At 33.8% G+C, this 21,124-nt stretch overlaps 2 protein-coding genes and 1 long non-coding RNA gene across 6 annotated transcripts; 1 reads left to right on the plus strand and 2 right to left on the minus strand.

Moving 5' to 3' along the window:
* Nucleotides 1-5,300: 5,300 nt before the first annotated feature.
* Nucleotides 5,301-13,654, plus strand: LOC124437636. Its single transcript, XR_006945787.1, has 3 exons — nucleotides 5,301-5,314; nucleotides 12,094-12,095; nucleotides 13,571-13,654. It is a non-coding gene; the product is annotated as an uncharacterized LOC124437636 (long non-coding RNA).
* LOC124437633 lies at nucleotides 5,827-10,467 on the minus strand. 4 transcript variants are annotated; one of them, XM_046987605.1, is made up of 3 exons: nucleotides 10,098-10,467; nucleotides 6,907-7,001; nucleotides 5,827-6,125 (listed from the first exon to the last, which is right to left on the minus strand). In XM_046987605.1, exons 1-3 carry the CDS (start codon nucleotides 10,334-10,336, stop codon nucleotides 6,055-6,057), a joined length of 405 nt encoding a protein of 134 aa, XP_046843561.1. In that variant the 5' UTR covers nucleotides 10,337-10,467; the 3' UTR covers nucleotides 5,827-6,054. The 4 variants fall into 4 exon arrangements, 3 of the variants coding, with proteins under 3 accessions (XP_046843561.1, XP_046843562.1, XP_046843560.1); XM_046987606.1 differs by lacking the exon at nucleotides 5,827-6,125 and adding an exon at nucleotides 9,877-9,925 and having other exon boundaries at nucleotides 6,749-7,001; XM_046987604.1 differs by lacking the exons at nucleotides 5,827-6,125; nucleotides 6,907-7,001 and adding exons at nucleotides 8,338-8,584; nucleotides 9,877-9,925.
* A 3,993-nt stretch (nucleotides 13,655-17,647) lies between the features above and the next one.
* Nucleotides 17,648-20,096, minus strand: LOC124437632 (integumentary mucin C.1-like). The gene is made up of 6 exons (XM_046987603.1): nucleotides 19,963-20,096; nucleotides 19,327-19,383; nucleotides 18,886-19,014; nucleotides 18,379-18,513; nucleotides 18,064-18,198; nucleotides 17,648-17,751 (listed from the first exon to the last, which is right to left on the minus strand). The coding sequence occupies exons 1-6, from the start codon at nucleotides 20,021-20,023 to the stop codon at nucleotides 17,741-17,743; spliced, it is 528 nt and encodes a 175-aa protein (XP_046843559.1). The 5' UTR covers nucleotides 20,024-20,096; the 3' UTR covers nucleotides 17,648-17,740.
* Between the last annotated feature and the right edge of the window lie 1,028 nt (nucleotides 20,097-21,124).

The following is a 21,124-nucleotide window of genomic DNA, read 5'->3' on the forward strand; positions in this document are numbered from 1 at the left end:
AAGAAACAAAAATGCATGTCACCTATACCAAACAATTAGCTTAGACAGTTTCTGAAACGGTATTTTTATAGTGCAGTTAATTTCGTTTTTTGGTCACGTTCAATGGAAAAATTTCAATTCTGTGATTTCTAAATTTTTTGATTTTGTAAAAACTTTATTAATGATAGATTTGTTTCAGTGAGCAAACAAACTAAATTTAATATTTTGGCTTTGAAATTGTAATATAGCTTAATTGTATGAAGATTTTTTTTATTTTCTTGACGTCTCGAGTTTGAAAGTTTTATTGAAATAATGAACTTTTCTAAAGACAAGCTGCAGCTTTTCTCCGGCTTTGTATATTAAACCTTGTTTAAGCACTGTTCCGTTTATGATGACTTGTCGATTTCTTTCTAATAGTTATACCTCGCCTACTTGGAAAGCTCAATTTTGCTCTATGGACTTTACCTATATTAATAATTTTTTCACGATTCCGAAGGGGTAAAAATCGAATAGTATATATTCCATCATCATTGAGGCTTTCATTGAATCCCAATAATTCAGATGTATGATGGTGCTTTATTTGAAATTGCAGTTTTCCTTCCCTGAGGAATCTATCCTTGGCAGTTGAACATTAGGTCCTTTAAGTTTCTTAATGACAACAGTTTTTCTGCATTGTACATTGCTTGGTGTATAGACCTATTACTACGACTACCAATTTCAAGCATATTTTGCACCAAACTCTAGCTGAAAGTAGGCAAACTATGGTCAAAGTTTCTTTTTTTCTTAAGAGATGGACGTTTAAAGCTATTCAGCGCGACATTTGTAAATAATACGCTTGAAACGCAGACACTAATTTTTTCTTGGAATTTTACCTTATTATATACTTAAAGTACAATTCCCAACGCTCAATATATACTGTTGCAAACAATCAGCAGGGAAAGATAGTTCGCATGCAACGACAAATATCACATTTATGTCACGAAGTAATTCGATTATTTCAAGTTTGTTCAATCTTTTTTTCCGTCAGTTCACAACAAATCTGTTTATAATGACCCTTGGTCGCAGGAAAAAACGCGGTTACACCAAAAAATTACGAGTTGCAGGTTTAAAAATATTATCTTGAACAGTATATAAATGAGCAAATAATTTTGAATGCAGTAAGTAATTTGATAAGCTAATCTTTAGTAAATCTTTAGTAAAATAAGAAAATATTTAGTTCTATATGCATGCATACACACTTGATTGCACACTCAAGTTATTATCACTGCAAACTGGATGAAAAAAGTTGTTATGAAGTGTTGTTAATTGTAAAAGTTTCAAAAGAAAAAAAGCGATTTACGGTATTTTTCGGTTAATTGGAATTGGTTTAGATGCATGTCTTTTGGTAAACCAATATCTCATTTTTTATTAATAAAAGCAATAGAATGTAACAAGAATAAATAGTTACATATAGTTGTAAGGGTTTTAAACAATGTAAATTTGAAATTATATATTAAAAGTGTGAAAACACGTATGTAATATCTGCTCAGACGCTTTACGTTCATAGTTATTTTACTGTCAGTATCTGCCTACTAGTGTAATATTATTTGTAGTATTTGAAGTTGATGTACATCGAATTGCTCTCTTGTAATCGCGTACGCTATTTTGTAAGGATATTATAACATATTATAACGGTTGGCCTATTTTGATAGGATATATATTATAACATATTATAACGGTTGGCTGGGCTGAAACTCAACCCGGGCTGAAATTTCTCCATGTAATTGGCCCCTAAAAAATATTCAGACGTAGGTCAATGCTAATTATGTTATCCACCTCAGCTTTGCTTATGCTAATGACATTGATTTGGATCTGAATAAGTCTCGATATCAGAATCAACCATTGAGTTCTGTAAATCCTGGAGGGGAAAAAGGACCTGAACCCGTTGAAAACATCCACTTTAAAATTTTTTTTAATATTCACTCTCTCCTGATTTATAAGATTTTGCAAAAACATGGCGTTGAATTATCACGGTACATGTAAATTGATGTTACGAATATAATTCAAGGAAAGAAACTTTGAATATTTTTGATAGCAATCAGTAAAGTTGTTTTAAATTTTGAGATTTAGCTGGTGATTAAAACCTGCGAAAATCAAAGATGTCAATATTTAACGTTTTTCAAAAACACCAATTCTCACCTTAACTACAAATGTTGGTAAATATTTTCATTTGACTGCCTTTCTTGATTAAATTGATTGGTCATAATTTAAAATTTGGGCAAATACTTCCTATCAAATGGCTCATGAGAGGTTTTTATAAACTAAAACCATTGCTCTCGCGAGATAACTTATTTTGAGTGCGAGCACTGTAGGGAACTATAATGCGAACAAAAACTAGGTGCCTTGAACGGATATTAGCCTCAAGAAACCCATAAACTTACTCTATACTTAAATTTTCTTTTAGATTTATTAAGTGAATATCAGTTTCATGCGATATATTGCTTGTCTGTATTCAACTATATGGTGAAAATTGTGAATTTCTGCAAAAAGATAAAAGCAATCCATATAATAATATGTATGTATAAAAGATAAAAGTTTCTCCAAATAAAAGTTTTCAAACTTAATAATATGTATGTATAAATGTTGTGTGAAAGTTGGTCTGTATCTTATTATAACAGGATACTGTTAAAGCAGTTGTACCAAGTACATTCAAAGGAAATTAAAAAATAAAATGAACTTGCCAAAGTAGAAATGAATCCAATATATATCAAAAGAACTATGTAGAAAGATGAATAAGATAAATTGTAATGTTTAATGTAATATAATAAGCAGATTAACTATGTGTTTCAACAAACTATATTAATTTGCCTTTAAATTGGCAACTGTTAAAAACATTGGTTACTCTTTTTTGAGAAGACAAAATTTTCCTGTATAAATAGGGCACATTTCTTTAACATGCCCATTTCTTTTGCAATAGCGACACATCATTCCTAAAAAGTATTAATGTTTCAGATTTTTATATTAAAAACAAGAGTCTATACTACAAAAATGTGAGCCTACTTGCTCTGCATTAGGCTATGTGGTGCCCAAAAAGACCACACTTCTGACATCTGCCTATGGAAATTGAAAAAAAATGTAATTCTTACTACAAAGTATTTAACTAATTGAAATCATAGTTTTGGCTGGGCCACCACCTCTCTCCATAATTGCATGCTCTTCTTTATGTGCTGCAATTGGAAAATATTGTCTATTAAAATAGAAGTTACTACAGCAGTCTTTAATGAATTGCAATATTTTACACCACAAAATAAAATTTGTTTCTTCTATCTGTAGAATAATAAAAGTGTAATAAACTTTTGGATGGACCAACACCAGTCCCAACTACACTAGTAGTGCCTTTTTCTTCATGTGCTGCAATTGGAAAACATTGTCTATTGCAGACTTCAAATGCATTTGAATGTTTTCACTGTAAAACCTAACATTTCAAAATATAATAGCATTTTACAGTTTGCAGTACAGAATAGGGTTGCCATGCTTATTTCTTTGTTGTTTAATTATATTTCATTGCCAATTTCAATATGATTGTACTGGCACTACTGGAAGTTTTTTTTGTGGTATGAGAATTGGTAGAGATGCCATACGATGACCACATGATTTTTTTGCAGTCTATTTCGATGGTTTGTAGTAGCATCCTCCACTTCTGCAAGTAATTTAAGTGTAAGAACAACAAATGATTAAACTGAAAAATGTAGCTCACAAAACATACCTATTACACTTTCGTTTTTGTTTCCTTCTGTCACTGTACAAAGAGATTAAGTACACTCTAAAAACATCCTGGTTAAAAATAAGCAGGATGTGGTTAAATCTTAACCAGGAAAGTATTCCAAATGGGACCAACGCAATCCTGGTTATTTTAACAAGGAATCTGGGTTAAATTAATTAACCCTTATTCTGGTTGAATTCAACCACGACCTAATGTTAAAATTTTGACACTTTTCTCAGTTAAAATTGACTAGTTACCTAGTTAAATTCCTGTGCGATTCTTAGTGATTCATTGCGAGAGTATATTTTTGCTCAAAAAGTATATTTATTTAAGAAAAACGTTGCACGGACACAACTTACATTTAGTAAAAACTACATACAGAAGAAGACAAGTATCATGTATATTAACTACAGGTACATGCAATAGCTGGAGAAATTTAGATTTATATCAATATATTTTCAGCGTCAATGGTCTGATTACTTTATGCTGTTCTCACTGCAACAACAGCAGGTGTAGTCATCTGTTTTCCATGGTCCTCAATGCCATACAAAAACTTTTGTACAAATTCCCACGACGAACAGCTCTGCCATGGGTAATTAACATCAAGTACGTAAAATAGTTTAAAGCAAACATCTATTGCCCTCACATGATTAGGCTGCTCTAAGCCCTGGTTTTCGATTATAACGAACACTTTGCGTTGGGTTGCATCGACTACCAATTGCTAAAACAAATGGCCATCTTGAGGCTGTTTCTAAATATTTAGGTATGTTTGTACCGACCTAAAAATAATTAAGCAGTAGACTAGAGACTTTGCATCAAATACACGAGTTTATTATGCGACTACTTATATGGTGTGTCTAAAAGTGACAATATATAGCTACTTTTAGAAGAAATGCTGAGAAAAAATAAAATCAAAAACTAAGTCAAATTTTTAGTGATTTTGCCACTTTATTGTTCTCTAGCACAGCGGGTACCAAAATTTTTGAAAATGGTGATGATGTAGCATTTTGTGGAAAACAGTCCATGCATATATATTGATTTTCGTCTTTTTTAAAATAATTGATTTTTGTCACTGTTTCATATGACTTAAGGAAAACTTTCTCAGGGAAAAAAATGTTCATGTTTTCAAACATTTTACTGACAACAGCACGAGAAAATGCTATAAACTACCAAAAATCAATAATGTATGGTTTTGTTATATCTTTTTTTGCAATGGTAGCAGTCTCGCTTCAATGCGGGGGAACAAACATATTCATGTACTTAAATGTAGATATGATCTTCGCACTTTGTTGGACAAATTAAGCAATTGTCTCATGAACCTGAAAAATTCAGGTGATGAATTCAGGTCATGGGTTCGAATCCCGTTGAATCACTTGAATTTTTCAGGTTCATGAGACAATTGTTAAATTGTCCTACAAAGTACGAAGATCATATCTACACTTAATTTCAAACACCGCACTGCATGAAAACATTCTTTCGTATGACATTCCTTTCACGAGAAAACATGAACCCAACAAAATTGACTTGCTCACCACTGTGTGACTTCATAGCCCAGTTGGTCAGAGCACTGCACCGGCACCGCAGAGTTCATGGGTTTGAATCCCGTTGAGTCACCTGAATTTTTCAGGTTCATGAGACAATTGCTTTAATTGTACAACAAAGTGCGAAGATCATATCTACATTTAATTTCAAACACCGCACTGCAAAAAAACATTCTTTTGTATATTCATGTACTCATACACCAGTCTAATTTCTTTTCAAAACAATTTCCCTTTCAAAAGAAATCAGGATGGCACGACAGAATATAAGAATATGGTCCCCTTCAATTAACAATGGATTGACGCCCGTGCTTTTTTGACAAATTTGTATAATTAGGTACTGTGAATAAGTTATGAAAACATTTTTAATGGATACCGTTTGGCAATCGATAAAAGCCCATAATGCTTTATCAGTTGTACACCTCTTTTTATTCTTTCTTCCAGTAGGAAAAACACATGGAAGGAGACCAATCGCAGCATTTCTTTTCTCTTCATCTATAAGGTAGTTTATAAATAAAAGTGTTTTTGGAGCTTAGATGAAGAAAGTATTTCATGTATCACCAGGGGCGGATCTAGGATTTTGGATACCATAGGCAAAACATTATGACGTCATTCAGTGCTAAACCTATGACGTCATACTTTGCAAAACATACTACACTATTTATGCTTTCGATAAATTGTTTAAATCAAACAGTCTAATCATTCAGCTATGCAGAATCTTGTAGATCTCAATCGTATAAATACATAAAAACATTGTATATTTATACTTACATATCACAAGGTCGTTGATTTTCACTATTCAGAATATTGAATGCACACAAGACTGTTTCGCCCCATATCAGGGCTCATCAGCATGCCTAGGAACACTTTAACGCAAAACAAAAAATCGTGATCCGGCATGGACAGCCCTGTGAGAGCCGAATTAAGCAGACTGGTTATGGCGCCAGAAGTTCGCCTACACACCTTTGAAAAGGAGTTTGGTTAGAAATGGGTGACTATATGGGATATTTCATGGATGTGATATTGCTCAATTTTTCACACCATCCCAGTCAATTCCAACCCTTTACCCCCCACCTAAAAATGAGCACTCTGGTTTTTGAAGGCGCCAGAAACTCGCCTTTCACACCTTTAGCAAATAGCAAAAGGAGTTTGGTTAGAAATGGGTGACTATGTGGGACATTTCATGGATGTAAGATTGCTCAGTTTCTTACACCATCCCAGTCAATTCCAACCCTTTACCCCCACCTGTGTGCACTCTCATTTGCCAACAAATGAGCAGAATGTAAATGTAATGTAATAGTCAAAATAGAGCTTTGTATAAAGAGTCTTTGTGAAGACTAAAATTTGGTGTAAGGAAAAATTATTCTATTTATGCTTAACAATTTTGTGAAAGTAAATTTATGTCGACAACGGCCGAGTACCATACACGTACTCAGCAGTTTTAAGATTGGAATGTATATAGGGAAAAAAACCTTTATCGGGCGAGCTATTAGTTTGATGCAAATTCTATTGACGTTACTATTGTGTACAACGCACAATAAATGGTTAACATATGGACATTTCAACAAAATAAAAAACTAGGATATGAATAAATTCATGCAAATTTTAGCCTTGTATTTCCAACAGCAAAAGTATTAATAACCTCACCAATATCTGGTACAATTTCCTGATGAATTTGCATCAAGGCCAAACCATTTAAGCGTTCCCCAACCATGGTACTTCGCTGATAGTTTTTAAGTGTCCTAAGGGAAGAAATAGATCGTTCACATTCACAAGAGGTAATGGGGAGCGTTCCTAAAATACGTAGTAAAATTTTAATGTTTTCAAATCCGGCGAAATGAACAGATTTTAAAGTCTGGGCAATGTTATCAGGAAGGAGGCCGCAGTGGGTCTCCCAATAAGTGTACCACAACCTAAGTTCAGCATCTAAGGCCAAAGGATTTGGCAAATCATCATAATAAAAGTTAGCCACAGTTTTGAATGGCTCTTTCCAATCCACCCCATCTCTTGTCATGGACATCATTTTCGTCGGTACAATGCTAAGGCCTTTATAGACATTCACACTCTCAAGGTCGAATCGTGATTCTAAAGAAGATTGCAAATGATCTAGTAGAGGAAGAGTAATTGCACGTTTATAATACTCAGAAATGGTTGTGTGGGGAATATTTTCCCTGGTCGTTTGTTTGCGCACTGTTCTTGGTTTCCATTCTTCAATGCCAACTTTTGCTGCCAGTTCAAGCGCTTCGTCATACCAGGTGTCATGATAAAATCAGAGGAATTCCTCATGTTCACCACCTCAGTTTTCAAAGTTGAAATTAAATGAATACCATCCATTATATCGATACTCTTACCCTGTAATAACTGTGTTACTGGAAGAGTTGAATCAAGAATATTTCTCGTGATAACTAAAGCAACGACGAAATCAAACCTGTCAATAAGTTGAAACAAAGATGAGGCATCAGACTGAAGCGACGGTTTGAACTCACCATCTAGATTTTCAGACATATCGTTAAGGGTGGTGTATACAGGTACAAAAGCTCTTGGAATGTATCTAAACCTTCGATACGTTCTACCCATCTAGTTTTGCAAACGTCTGTTAATCTAGTCTTTTCGAGTTTGTTTCTGAATTACGTATATGTTTTCAAAGGGAATATTGCGAGTTTGGGAAATTTTAATAAAATTAGTGGCATTGTTAACATGTTTCAACATATCATTGACAACACGTATACTCAAAGAATCGCAAATGGATAAGTTTAACCTATGACTATAGCAGTGTGTATAAAGAGCCTTTGGGTTAAGCTTTAAAATTTGAGCTGCTAGACCATTAGTGCAACCAGCAACTGAACCAGCCCCATCATAACCTTGCCCCCTACAATCATCTATTGATAAAGTCAGTTCCTTTAGAGCCTCTAAAAGTAGCTTGGCAAGTTGAGCACCACTTAGTCCCCACTTACAAAAAGAAATGAAATGAATTCTTCCCTGATATTCATATCGGTATCAACAAAGCGCAAAACAAGAGACATTTGTTCTTTATGTGAAGAATCAGATGCTTCATCAGCAATAACAGAAAAAACTTACTTTTTGATATCAGAAATAATCTGATTACTGATTACCTGGCCACAACATTTAATGATTTTATTTTGACTTGTTTTAGAAATATAACTTCTATTCTTACCACAATTCTTTAAATGATTTTCTAAAACTTTATCCCCTCTCCTAACTCCATAATTGAGTGTTTCAATGAAATTACCAACCCCTCCAGATGAATAACAACCAACAGTAGGGTGATACTTGGAATCATCACGATGCCCACGAAGAGGTAAACCTAGACGTCCACAAAAAATGACAGAATCAATAATTGGAGATAGTATTTCCCTATTCTGTTCTATTTCTTTCTTGATACCAGCATCCATGATCATCTCGATAGGCTGCAGAGTACCTGATATTTGGGAACGCAAAGCATCAAAATTGGTGATGTGGATGCATGCAAACCGACTTCCTCCCTTTACTTTTTCCAGCATGTTGAGTGAAAGAGCATTTAGCATTCTTCCAATCTTGAAGAGGTTCAGTAAACAACTTTTTACTTTACTGGCCTTGCCTGGGAATCTATTGCCAAACAACACACGATAGACAATACGCACCATTTTGTGAAGGTGAATAGCAAAGCCATTCATGCTGGTCTAGCCAATCATGCCTAAATGATCTGCCATTAGATTTAGGAAAATGATACTTTTTATCTGGTTTATATACATTTTTTATCAAATGACATATTTCAGAATTATCCATACCCTTAACTTTCTCCCTATACAAGGAAACATCAAAATTATGGGTTAAAACAGCAGGTTGCATATCACCAGAAGTTGGAATACCAGGCAATAGTTCCTGGGATGATGTGTGAAGCAAAAGACTATTGGCTTTATTTAATGTCTGAGCAAGAGCTGCAGCAGAAGAAAAACTCTCATTGGGCATCCTTTAAAAGTTGGTTGGGCAGCAGGCCTATTAGTTGAAGTAAAAAATTTGAAATGTCAACTGTTTTGGTGCAATATTTGGAAAAATTTTGACAAATTTTCGTTTCTCTGTTGTTGAGCTGCTAGAATTAGACTGTGTACAGGAATTAGACAATTTTCGCTTCAACCTGTGGGCATGGAAAATGAGAGGCACAAAATGATTAGACTGAAAAGTCTCACCTGGTTGTACAGATCCTTCATGACAAAACAAAATATTAATAGCATCCAAACCTCTTTGGCTTAATAACGGGGCTGAACAATACGATTAAATAACAATTTATATCTACTTTCACCAGAATCAGGATAAAAAGTATGAATTTTTCTACCTAAAACAGAAGATAGGCCCAAAATACAAAGAAAAGATGACCATTTCTGGTCATTACAATTTAAAATAGCCTCCTGTTTTACCAGTTCATCTGTTGTATATCCAGTGTCTAAACATTCTTTAGACACTGACAAAGGCAAAAGATTGTTTAAGCTTTGGGCAAAGTAATCACTGTGCTCACTTATAACAGACAAAAGCATGGGTGTTGAGCATAAAAGCAGCATGAATAAATAGCTCAAGCGATGTTAAAATTCGCAAAGTAGGGACCAATGCATTGTTACCTACCAGAACTAGGGAAGCTGAACTGTAGAGGCAATTGCCAGAAGCTTCAGATCTTAAAAAATATTCAAGAAAAGAAATTAATATTTTGTTTGGTAGATTGATTGCATTGTATGAATGAATTGCTGACTGTAGACAAAGATATAGCCTAGCGAAATTGAGATTTAACCATTTTACACGTATATATAAATACTACAATACGATATATATAATTATAATATATTTACCTTATTGCAGTACAAGTCTTTCCGTCATGAGCGTGCTTTGGCACATATATTTCAGCTCCAAAATTTCGACACAGAGTATGGTCGGGGTCATAAATTCTATCTAACAGCTGCTCGTTAGTAAACATAGGTCGAACGTCGACCAATAAACGAGAATAAAGCTCATTAAGGCATTTTAAATCGTTTTTGGCCAACGCAGACTGAGCAGTCTCGTATAAATTACCACAACACAATGAAGACATTATAAAATATCACAAAACCGTAAACTGAGCACAGAGGCTGTTCAGAAACAATACGAGTGTATGTTAATTTTCAATTGCCTAATTTGCCTAGCTCAACTATGCTTATCAACAGCAATGATTGGTTGGAATTGCTCAAGTTAGGCAAAAAATTGACCAATGAAAGCATACGGTTGCAAAAATTGCCCAATCAGAATACCTATACACGATGTCAAGTTAGGCAAATTCATCTTGTTTAGGCAAATTGCTAACAACCAATCAAATGGCTAGATCGCCTTCTTGACTTAGGCAAAATGGCTGCTTTGCCTAACGACACGGAGCTTTATAGATAATCATACGCATCTGGACTACGATTCATATCAAAATTACGTCATTTAATTGCACAACATTTCTAAACAAAAGTCAGATGATTTGACTGCGATAAAGTGCTATTCATAGTTTCATAATTCGATAAATTCGTATCGAATCTAAGTCGAAGTATATTTTGGTAATTTCACCATAGGCACTTGCCTATGGTGCCTACCCCTAGATCCGCCCCTGTGTATCACATATGTTTCATGCATCATGTAACCGTTTTTGCAATTTTTACGGGAATTCAGGTTTTTTGTTGCAATATCCAAGTATTTTATCCATTTTTCTGTTTGTGTATCTGCGTAACAAAATATTTTCTCTATTGTTTCTGGTGTAAATCGCAAAAAAAGATTATCCGCGACACCTAGATACAACGTTGCAAAGTCTATTTCAACCTGAATAAATTTTTGAAAAACATTTGGTCAGCCGTACAAGATGATGTATAACGAAAGAACGTTTAAGAATTTTTTTACCATACCAGGGACATCAAAAAGACGAGGGTATTCTTTCATATCTTTTCGTATTATAAGTTGTGGCGTTTTTCTAATTCATTCTGATCAATTTAAGACGGTCTTCTGCATATAACTTTTTAGGGTTGAGATAGGCTCCCAGTTGTCTTTCATCCACTGCTTCATTCCAGCATGGTCAGATTCATTTAAGATTGGTTCTTTTTAAGAAAAAAAAAGCAAATTTTCTACAAGCACCATCAAATAAACTTTAATTGACGATTTTAGCCTGGTAGAGATCTTTCCAAGTGTTTTAGTGAAGTTGAAGTTGAGCAAAATTCTTGTTCAGTCTGACGGTGTTTTATGCTCTTTCTTCTAACATTTCTAAGCCGTTCTTCCAACCACCCTGTAGCCGAATAAATTCCCTTCTCTGGCGTGTACCAAGCTTACTAAAAATTGAAAAAGCGATCACGTACAAGAAAGAAACAAACATTTGTAAAATACATCATTTGATTCCAAATCAAAAGTTAAACGTAAGGAGAAACGCGTACATATCCTTGACCCTCTTCGTCTTTAAGGAAAGGAAACTGCTCTACCGCTGCCTTTGCTATTTGGATTTTGATGTCTGCATGAGGCCTGTATTTTAGAATTATTTAAATTTTAACTTGTATGTTGAACAATTCAGAACTTTTACAGTAGCGTGCATGTGTACTTATGACGTCATTGGAAATGTAAGCAATGTCAAATTTCGGATTTTCAATCTCACATTATAATAATTTCATAGAAAAATTTTGCTTCTTTCCTCTAAAAAATTTACCTTTTTCTAGAAAGTATAAACGATGCTTCATTGCTAACATCTCATTTTACCATTGTGTTAATTTGTACAACTCTTTGATTTTCGATTTTCACGATTTCTTACTGTTAGGATGACATCATAGGTAGACTTGCATGTTGCAGTAAAAGTGGTGAATTTAGTCCTTCATATTTTTACAAACCTTTCTCCAAACTGATTAATTATGTAAGCCACTAGTATCTGAACCATCTTGATTCTGCTTTTTCTGCTTAACTTATCCGTATCCAGTTCGCAAATCACTTGAACACCAACTTCGGACTCTTCCAAAATCGATTTGATATTCTTTAAAATATGTGAATGAAACTATAAAAAACTGCTTTTAGATGTTTGTACTCTCTTTGAAATTACGGTTGCTATGGCGTTGCTAGGTATGCTTTTCGTGTACTGATTCAATTGTCCAAATTCAGAATTAAGATAGCATTGGTATACCTGAAATTTGATTTTATTCAATAGTTTGATTCGTGGTCCAATAGGAATCTTCATCTCCTTCAAGGTTTCTTCGTTTAAAATGAGAAAAGCCTCCTCGTCAATCATATTTTCTAAAAAAATGCAATTCGAAAAACATCCGTTTCCAGAAGAAAAAGCTCAAAAACAAAAGAATACAGATAAAGCTAAGTACTAAATAATATAGACACTGCATTTATTTACCTTCAAAAACATCTTTCAAGCAGGAAAGATTCCATTCTTTAAGTTTTTCTTTAACCCAATTGTCCATAATCCTTTTTTGATGCGGATGAAACTTTATAGTTGTACTTGTTGGTACAGTTCAAAAGAGATAGAGTAAAAAAGGCGGAAAAACTGCAAATCGCAATTTGACAATCGTTACTTATCGTCAAATACTGAAGGGTGCTCGCTCGTGTCATGTGACTGTTCATTGATCATTATCGTTGATTATCGTTCGGTTGATTATTTTCGTTCGTGTATTACTATGTATGACTTTGTACTTACTTGCTTGTAATTCGAAGCTTCTGGCTTTTCATATTATTCCAGAGATTTTGGTATTACATTTATATTCAAGTCTAGAATACTGTGAGATGGTTGGTTATAATCGATGATGAAAACAATGTCATATTTTGATTTGTGGCGTCAGTCAGGCAATAATTTTCTCATCAACTGAAGTTCGTGGACCAGATGGCATTCTTTGAATAAGCTAAGATGCTTTTGTCAGTACAAAGTGTTTGAAGATAATAATTGACGGTGTTATAATCAGTTATAATCATGGAAATTCTTTACTATATGAGTTAAAGGTATATTTAATTCAGAAGGTTGTTTTCTCAAATTTCAATGTTTCTAGTTAACTGTTCTTCTAGCTTCACTAATCTTTATAATGATCAGGTTCTGATGACCGGTGAAGCTAGTTTCAGGCCAAGTACCTCACAGGTCTCGAATACAAGGGTGGCCGAGGATTAATAATAACTAGTAAGAGGGAACAAATATTTATAAATGCCTGTTTTACTGTCTTAGTTTCTATTTAAATCAATTGCCATTAGAGATTACATAACAAAAATACATGAATTTAGGCATCCCAGTTATCAATCCTCCATTGCCCTTACTGGAATCACAGTTCATACTTTATCAAGCATGTAGTGTGACTCTATCATTCAGCTCTTCCTGTGTGACTTGTCTACAAAGATAGTAAATTATTAAAGTTGTCGTGCATTTCAAAACTCATATAAATTGTCATGAATATTTGTAGCTCTGAGAGAAAATGTTGTGCCTTTGGCGATTGTACCTAGTATTAAGACAAACACTACTTACCATGAAGACAATGTATTTTAGAATTGAGATGAAATTATAATTTGTGAAACTATATTTGATATATTATTTTGTTTTATACTCAAGTGTCTGTCTATTTGACTGTTCTTCTCCTGGCTTCTCAGACCAATATCATGACCAGGCTCTTATGGGTAAGGCTAGTTTGAGGACAATTCTCTTAGGTCTGCCATCACAGTTTATAAAGGCTTAAGCATAGACTCGAAACGATTATTTAGCTTTTGTTGCGTGACAAGTCTACCAAAATTGTCAATTTTTCAGGGAGTCAATCATTCCAAAATTATTGCTTAGATTTTCATGAGTAAATTTATAACTGTCAGGTACAAAATGGAGTCCTTGAGAAGACTGCAACTGGTATTTGGTGCAATAACTTAAAACACTTACAACAATCATAATTGTTCAAAAATACACTGATTAGAATTACACTGATTATTTTTAAATATGGTAGCACTTGGTTGTTTGCTAACTTTTAAATTTCAACACCAACAAAGCTGTACCGTTGATGAATGTAGCTATTAATTTTATTAATTCTAATGGAAACATACTTGTACTTTGGAATTCTCATCACTAGTTTTGATCTAAATCTTTATTACATGAAAATATGACTTTTCACTAAAACTTTATTGCCTAAGTTCAAAGTATCGAGCGGTTCTTGCACTTCTCGATCAGCCATTTTTCTTTCCCCATTTCATGAAAGCTTAACAAAGCAGTTGCTCTCAGTCTCAGATGACAGGTTTTTCTTCATTATTTATCTCAGGTGGCTGTCCAACACCGGAATTCGCACAAATTTGTTTTGTTTGCTATGATCAAATGATCCAAAGAAGCATACGTATTCTCAACTAATTATTTAAGATCATTGATTTCATTTTTACAATGTGTTTTTTAGATATTTTATGAGGCATTTCAGCGACGCTTTACAAAGCGAAAACTGTTCAATTACTGAATTGTTGATTGGTAGAAGTAATCTTTCAAATAAAAGCAACGAATATGTGAGTGAAGCTTTAAAGGGCTCAAATTGCAAGCTGACCAAGTTAACTTACGTAAGAACTAAAATTTCCACTAGAGGTGTCGAGGTTCTTAGTGAAGCTTTAAAAAGTAAAAATTGTGAACTTACTGAATTGAGCATTTATAACACAAAACTAGAACACAACTTTGCGAAATACCTTAGCGAACCTTTGCAAAGCGAAGATTGCAAATTGACTAAATTAACCATCTATAATTATAACATGTCTGATCATTTTACTAAATGCATTGCTGAAGCTTTAAGTAATCCATGTTGTTAAATTACTGAACTAAAAATTCTTGGTAGCTATACAACCGATCTTTGCATTAGATACCTTAGTAAAGCCTTAAAAGTGAAAACTGCAAACTAACGAAATTGGATGTTAACATCTTTCAAATTACCAATGAAAGTATGAAAGATTTTAGTGAAGCTCTTGCATCAGAGAACTGTAAACTTACTTCTCTAAGAATTAAATGTTCTAATTTACCAGATCATTGTGCTGAATATATTAGTAAAGCTTTGAAAAAGGAGAACTGCAAACTAAAAAGATTGCTCATAATGACAGTTAATCATTGTTCATAATGACATCGTTGAAGAAAGTGCCAAAGAACTTAGTGTAGCATTAGAAAGTAAGAATTGTAAACTTACCACTGTGAATATTCACATTTCGCAACGAACAGATCATTTCCTGAAACATCTCAGCAAAGCTTTAGGGTGAGAAATGCAAACTAACAAACTTGCTTATAAGTTGTGCTGAATTGACTGAGGAAGATGCCAAAAAAATAAATGAAGCTTTACAAAATGAAGATTGTAGACTGACTAAATTAGCAATAAGTGGTAGTTTTGTTACATATATTTTATCAAATATTTGAGCGAAGCTTTGAAAAGCAAAAATTGCAAGCTGAAAAAACTGTATGTAGGGGATGTAGAAATGACAGATGAAGTTGCAATTTTTGCTTTTCAAATATTAAGATCTTAATGCAGCTTTAGAAAATAAGAATTGTAAACTTATTGGTTTTGAAATTAATGATATTGAGGTAATACATGAAGGTACTAAATGCTTTAGTGAAACCTTAAAAAGTGAGGATTATAAATTTATTGGTGTAGGACTTCCTGGATGCGTATAACAAAGCAAACGTTTTGAATAGCTTCGAAAAACCTCGAAAAACAGGAATTAATTGAAAAGCTCTCATCTTTTATCGATTTTGAGGTTTTTCAAATTTAAGGTCTAGTGGCATTGTGATACATGAAAAAGCTTGTTTATTCAAAGTCAAGATAGGCAGCAGTTGTCATTCGCGATTCAGATATTTGCTATTCGGCTTTAAACATTTCTTTGCGTCCATTTCCTTTTAATGTTAAAGTGTTATCAATTTGTTTTTTTCTTACCCTAAATCTCAGCAACACGTACATGCAAGTTTCCTTTTTTGTGGATATAAACTAGAGTTGGGAACAAACCTTTATAATGATTATTTACATATTACAATATTGTCTTAGCACTTTTCTTTGCTAGTCTCCAATGCAAATATTGCTGCAAACATACGTAAGACATGATTAGTTTTGTAAATTGAGCTTTGTTATGAGCTTCATAGTTAAAGTAATGATTTTGAGCAATAATGTTTTTCCTTGTAAATCACTAGCATTGTGTAATGCACGCTATCCTAATGTACACACAGCCTCATAAATTCTTCTGGCGTTCCTCTAAAGTTAAAAAAAAGTTTTCAAAGTGCTTATGGAAAACTGTCAGCACTATGTGCTTGTTCAATACTAAACTTATCATACCTTTGCTGCAAAGTGTTTCAAAGTTCGGATTACGAATGAGATGCCTCCCTATATTATAAATCTTTGTGGTACACGCTTCTTGAAAATTTTCAAAAGTTAACACCATCTCTTCCCCTTCGCGTATGTTAGAAGATATATGGGAGCTTTAATCTCATTAATGTAATGTGTAACAATTATTTACGTTTGTCAGTTCACGATTTTTGCACAAAATAAATGATATTCTGACTAAAAATTGCCTTTTCACGCATTTTGAATTTAACTGCTCCTACTTCCTTCCAGACTGGCATTCGTTGTATTGTTTCAATCGTCCAATCCACTTCCCTGCTCTGATTTTGTTATCTTATCAAAGTACTGTCAATGGTAAACTTACATACATTATCTTATTGCCTGTTTTGTAGATTATCTGTCTGGTTCAGTAAAAGAACAATTTGAAAAAAACTTGGGTGAGATAAGTTTAGCCTCGATTAAGCAACAAAGCAATGTCATTATAGAAGTAGAAATTGAAGAGTAAATTAAGTAACATTTATTTGATAAAATAGTAACATATGATCTTCAGAAATCGAAAAAAAACAAGTCATACTAAATGAAGTCATGATAGCACTTCAGTAAGACGCAAACCGTAATGCAGGCTCATATATTTGAAGAAAACGCAACAGTTTTTACTTTTTGGTTTGAGTGGGTAATGTAATGGTTTAAGCTTTCAAATTAATATTTGAGTTCAAGTAGAAGAAACTTTGCAAATATTCAGAAATAAGCGAGTGATGTTGTTAATCGTTCAAATCTTTTGTCTAAAAGCTTCTTAGTCAAACTGGGTGAACTCTAACTATATGATTCACGGAAAAAGGCACATAAAACCTTACCATGTATGTATTCAACAGAATAAACTCACAAGGCGCGTAAAATGCTCACGTTTGGATTGGTTTTATTGCTTGAATGAACAGTGCTCGCAATGAAATTGCATTTGCATTACAGTGTAACAAAGAAGTCATGCTATGATAAAATTCTCATGCTTGTTGTCTGCATAAAACGTGGTGTGTTTATATTAATCGTGTGCTTTCTCACAAAAGACAAATGCCTCGTACACTAGCAAATTTAATGCAAGACAACAATGCCACAGTAAAAGAATATATTTAACTACAACAACCATATTTAATTTGACAATACTAATGTACTACATCGTTCCTTGTACCAGAAATCGTCGTTCAAACACTTCCTACAAAACATTTTGAGAAAAATTAGTTTCACGTTTTGACTTTGTTGACATAAGTTATGGAATATTTAGCATTATTAGATAGTATTAATTCAATTGCATCTTGGGATTGTTATTATGATGAACACTTGGTCAACTGCTATTATTGTGCATGCGGTTATTTTGTTATTTTGTTACTCGTGCAACCGTTATATGACAGGCTGTCAAACATTTGTTTTGAGTAGTCTCTCTAACGATTCAACAGAAGGAATTATGAAAAGAAAACACACTACTTCGTGAATCATGAAACACTGGCTGTTATAGAAAACTCTATACCTTTGTAAAAACAGTAGTTGACACCAGGTATGCTGTTATCCCAGCAACATTCTCTCTTTTCACATTCGCTTTTATCTATTCCTAAGTATCCGCAATCAATTCTGTCTTGTGGTTTTACAACATCGCAAGCACTACCTATATGTGTGTGAATCCATAGTCGAAATATTTATAGCAGCAATGGTCGAAGTTTTGCAAAACACTTCTTAAAACTTTGCAACAATGTGAAGATTACAGTGATATTAAGTTTTTATGACTTGTCAAGGTAAATAAGAATTTTACTTATGAGAAGGAATTATATAAAGTGTTTTGGTATACTTTGGTAAAAACACCAGGGAACTCCTTCATAGCTTTTGTCCCAACAGCAGCCTTTTGTCAAACATTCCTTTTCCTTGATTCCATAGTAACCGCAATCTAATCGCTGCGTCGGGTCCACCGATTTGCACTCGCTGCCTAAAATATAATAAATACCCTGTACAAAGACTTGCAATAAAATACATGGGTGTTTTAATTTCACTTTAACATAGCAAAAAAGAGGTTAATTAAATTGCTTTTCAATCGAAAGTGGGTTTATAAACGACCATTTTGGTTTGTGTCGCTAGTTAGTGCAAAAACGTCACGGTTCTTGAATAGGGGTATATTTAACTTATGTATGTGCCTTAATGTACTTCCAATTTTGGTATTTTCTTCTTCTACAATATACAATACCATACAGTGCTGTGCCGTGCTTCTTTATTTATTATAACAAAGACATGGCAGGTACAACCTTTTGTTTCGTTTTCCCAATGAAGGATTGTGTATAGTATTGTAATGTTACTTGTTTACCTTTGTAGAAACAATAATAGTCTTTTGGCTTGCTGCTATCCCAGCAACAGTTGTTATGTTCGCATTCCGACTGTTTTATTCCCACGTAACCACAATCTATTCTGGCTTTTACTGCACTGCAAGTACTCCCTAAAATTTTTCGATAGAAGGAGTTCAATAGCTATGTGACGAAGACGCCATTCACATGTGAAATCCAGTGCTAAATTTTGAAAATTCACAGGACAAAAGCGCATGCTTAATATGCAGTGCCCTATTTGTTGATTACAAGAGGGACTGAGATTTGCCATGTTTTAAATATCTGCAGTGGAGTTAGGAGTCTCTCTCCATGTTGTAGCATAAATTGTCTTAGTTACAAAGTAAATTTAAATTGACCGAATTTTGTAGCTACCTAGATATGTTCCCTGATTATGCTTATGATATGTAATAAAGAGTAATATGAACCTGTCTGTACATCTTGGGAGAAAATTTCGTCTTCAGCCTCGTCACGGATAAAATGACCTGGAACGTAAATGTTATATTAGTAAAATGATCATGAGTATATTATGAAATTGGCCGTGGAGGATGTTAGAAGAGAAAATGCAATCTTTTTTGGCCTTTCATATCAACGTGAGAAATGAACGCGCAGGAAGTCATCGTGGGCTGCATAGGTGTTTAATAAATACTATCTTGAAAACTGTTCTTAATTCTAGTTTTAGTAATATTTACTCATCCATGCCAGATCTCACGCCATGCTTTTAAACAATATGACACTCACACGCATAACACGATGTATTATCCCATGTATAAACACGAAGTTACCAAACAAAATTAAATATTAGCAAAGCACGCATGACGATTTTAAATTGTTTGAAAAACTATAGTAAAATGTTAAATCCACTACATAGACCTACATCAGAGAAAACTCGAACAGATAAGACTCATTGTACTAAAGTTATTATACGAACAATTATTCTAAACGTGGACACGACAGCAAGTAAAAATTAAAAATGCATTTTCTTTCATATTATTTTCAAATAAAGGACGGATTTTGTTGCACCCTTCTTGCCACGCAGGCTTTGCTCCTTTGGTAAAATATACCAAACACGCATGCCAAACAAAGTAAAAGGATTGTGAAAAAAGTTGGTACGATCGCCTTCATAATTGTTGCTCAATCTCAAAGTTTGAACTTGAAGTGAACTGAACACACAACTGACATCCAAGTGTGTCGGTTCTCTGCTTATCGTGATTTTTTATACTCTCCTTTGCACTAAATTTGAATTTATAATGGCGTGTTGAGAGTTGGTTTTGGCTACGACGCTCGATGAATATGGTGCTCGACAACCACTTGAATATTTGGTTTGTGTGTCTGCTTTGTTCGCATGGGCAACAATTTGTAACTGCATTGTTCATTTATTCAAATCTCCTTTGTAATGCTCAAGCATGTTATTTTGATAATATTGGTAAATTTTGTATCGAGGAATATGTTTATAAAGACATGAACAAGCTCTAATTTTATGATCAGATACAAGTCAATTGCAATAAATTGTTTAAATACCATCTTTATGCAAACTAGCCAATGCCTGCACTAATAGGAGTGGAGGCTTAGTTTGCGTCCACGCTCCGCCTTGTCTGTATTGTGTAGTATCTTCACAATGCTTTCTTATGTTTGAGACTTCTGAAGATTCCTTGCAAAGATAAAGCAATGATAGGAGCACATGAAGGTGTTGCATCTCGAAGGCAGCCAGCCAGCACAAGATTTGATAGTTCAAATGATTTTACACGTCAAGACTCGTTCATGACGTACCGTTTTCGTTATAGGCATTTACATTTACATTTCTTAAATTTGGCCATAGACATCAACTCGCAGAGTGTGAATACTCATTTGGTGCTATGTTAATGTATGTACGCTGCAGATCTGTGCTATATCACAACAAAGTTACCATTTAAGTATATGAAACTTCTTACTAGTTTTAATATGCCATGTAAGATTCCTCATTAAATCCCTGTAAAAACATGGGCTCGTATCGTATTAACAGAACAACTTCCAAAAGCAGTAGTAAAACATGGATGACTATACACTAGTATGTTTTCAGTTATCTTTATGATAATATTCAAATGCTCAACGCTTCGAAGAAAAATTATTTCACTACTTATGATTTTCGAATTTTACTTATTATACCATTCTTGTTTGATACATATATCACGAATAAATGGAAACGTCCTGTTGCCTTCTACATCTAGCTGCACGTTAAAGAGATTT

This window comes from Xenia sp. Carnegie-2017, unplaced genomic scaffold (assembly GCF_021976095.1).
Source record: "Xenia sp. Carnegie-2017 unplaced genomic scaffold, XeniaSp_v1 HiC_scaffold_16, whole genome shotgun sequence".
Lineage (NCBI taxonomy): Eukaryota > Metazoa > Cnidaria > Anthozoa > Malacalcyonacea > Xeniidae > Xenia > Xenia sp. Carnegie-2017.

Coding starts and splice junctions, on each gene's coding strand:
- LOC124437633 (XM_046987604.1), bottom strand. CDS start 10,336: ATGTCTTCATTGTGTTGTGGTAATTTATACGAGACTGCTCAGTCTGCG. Junction 9,926..10,097: donor AAGACTTGTACTGCAATAAG/GTAAATATATTA, acceptor ATATTTTTTAAG/ATCTGAAGCTTCTGGCAATT. Junction 8,585..9,876: donor GTTCAGCTTCCCTAGTTCTG/GTAGGTAACAAT, acceptor GTGGACGTCTAG/GTTTACCTCTTCGTGGGCAT.
- LOC124437632 (XM_046987603.1), bottom strand. CDS start 20,023: ATGAAGGCGATCGTACCAACTTTTTTCACAATCCTTTTACTTTGTTTG. Junction 19,015..19,326: donor CTCCCAAGATGTACAGACAG/GTTCATATTACT, acceptor GAAAAATTTTAG/GGAGTACTTGCAGTGCAGTA. Junction 18,199..18,378: donor TCCCTGGTGTTTTTACCAAA/GTATACCAAAAC, acceptor ACACACATATAG/GTAGTGCTTGCGATGTTGTA.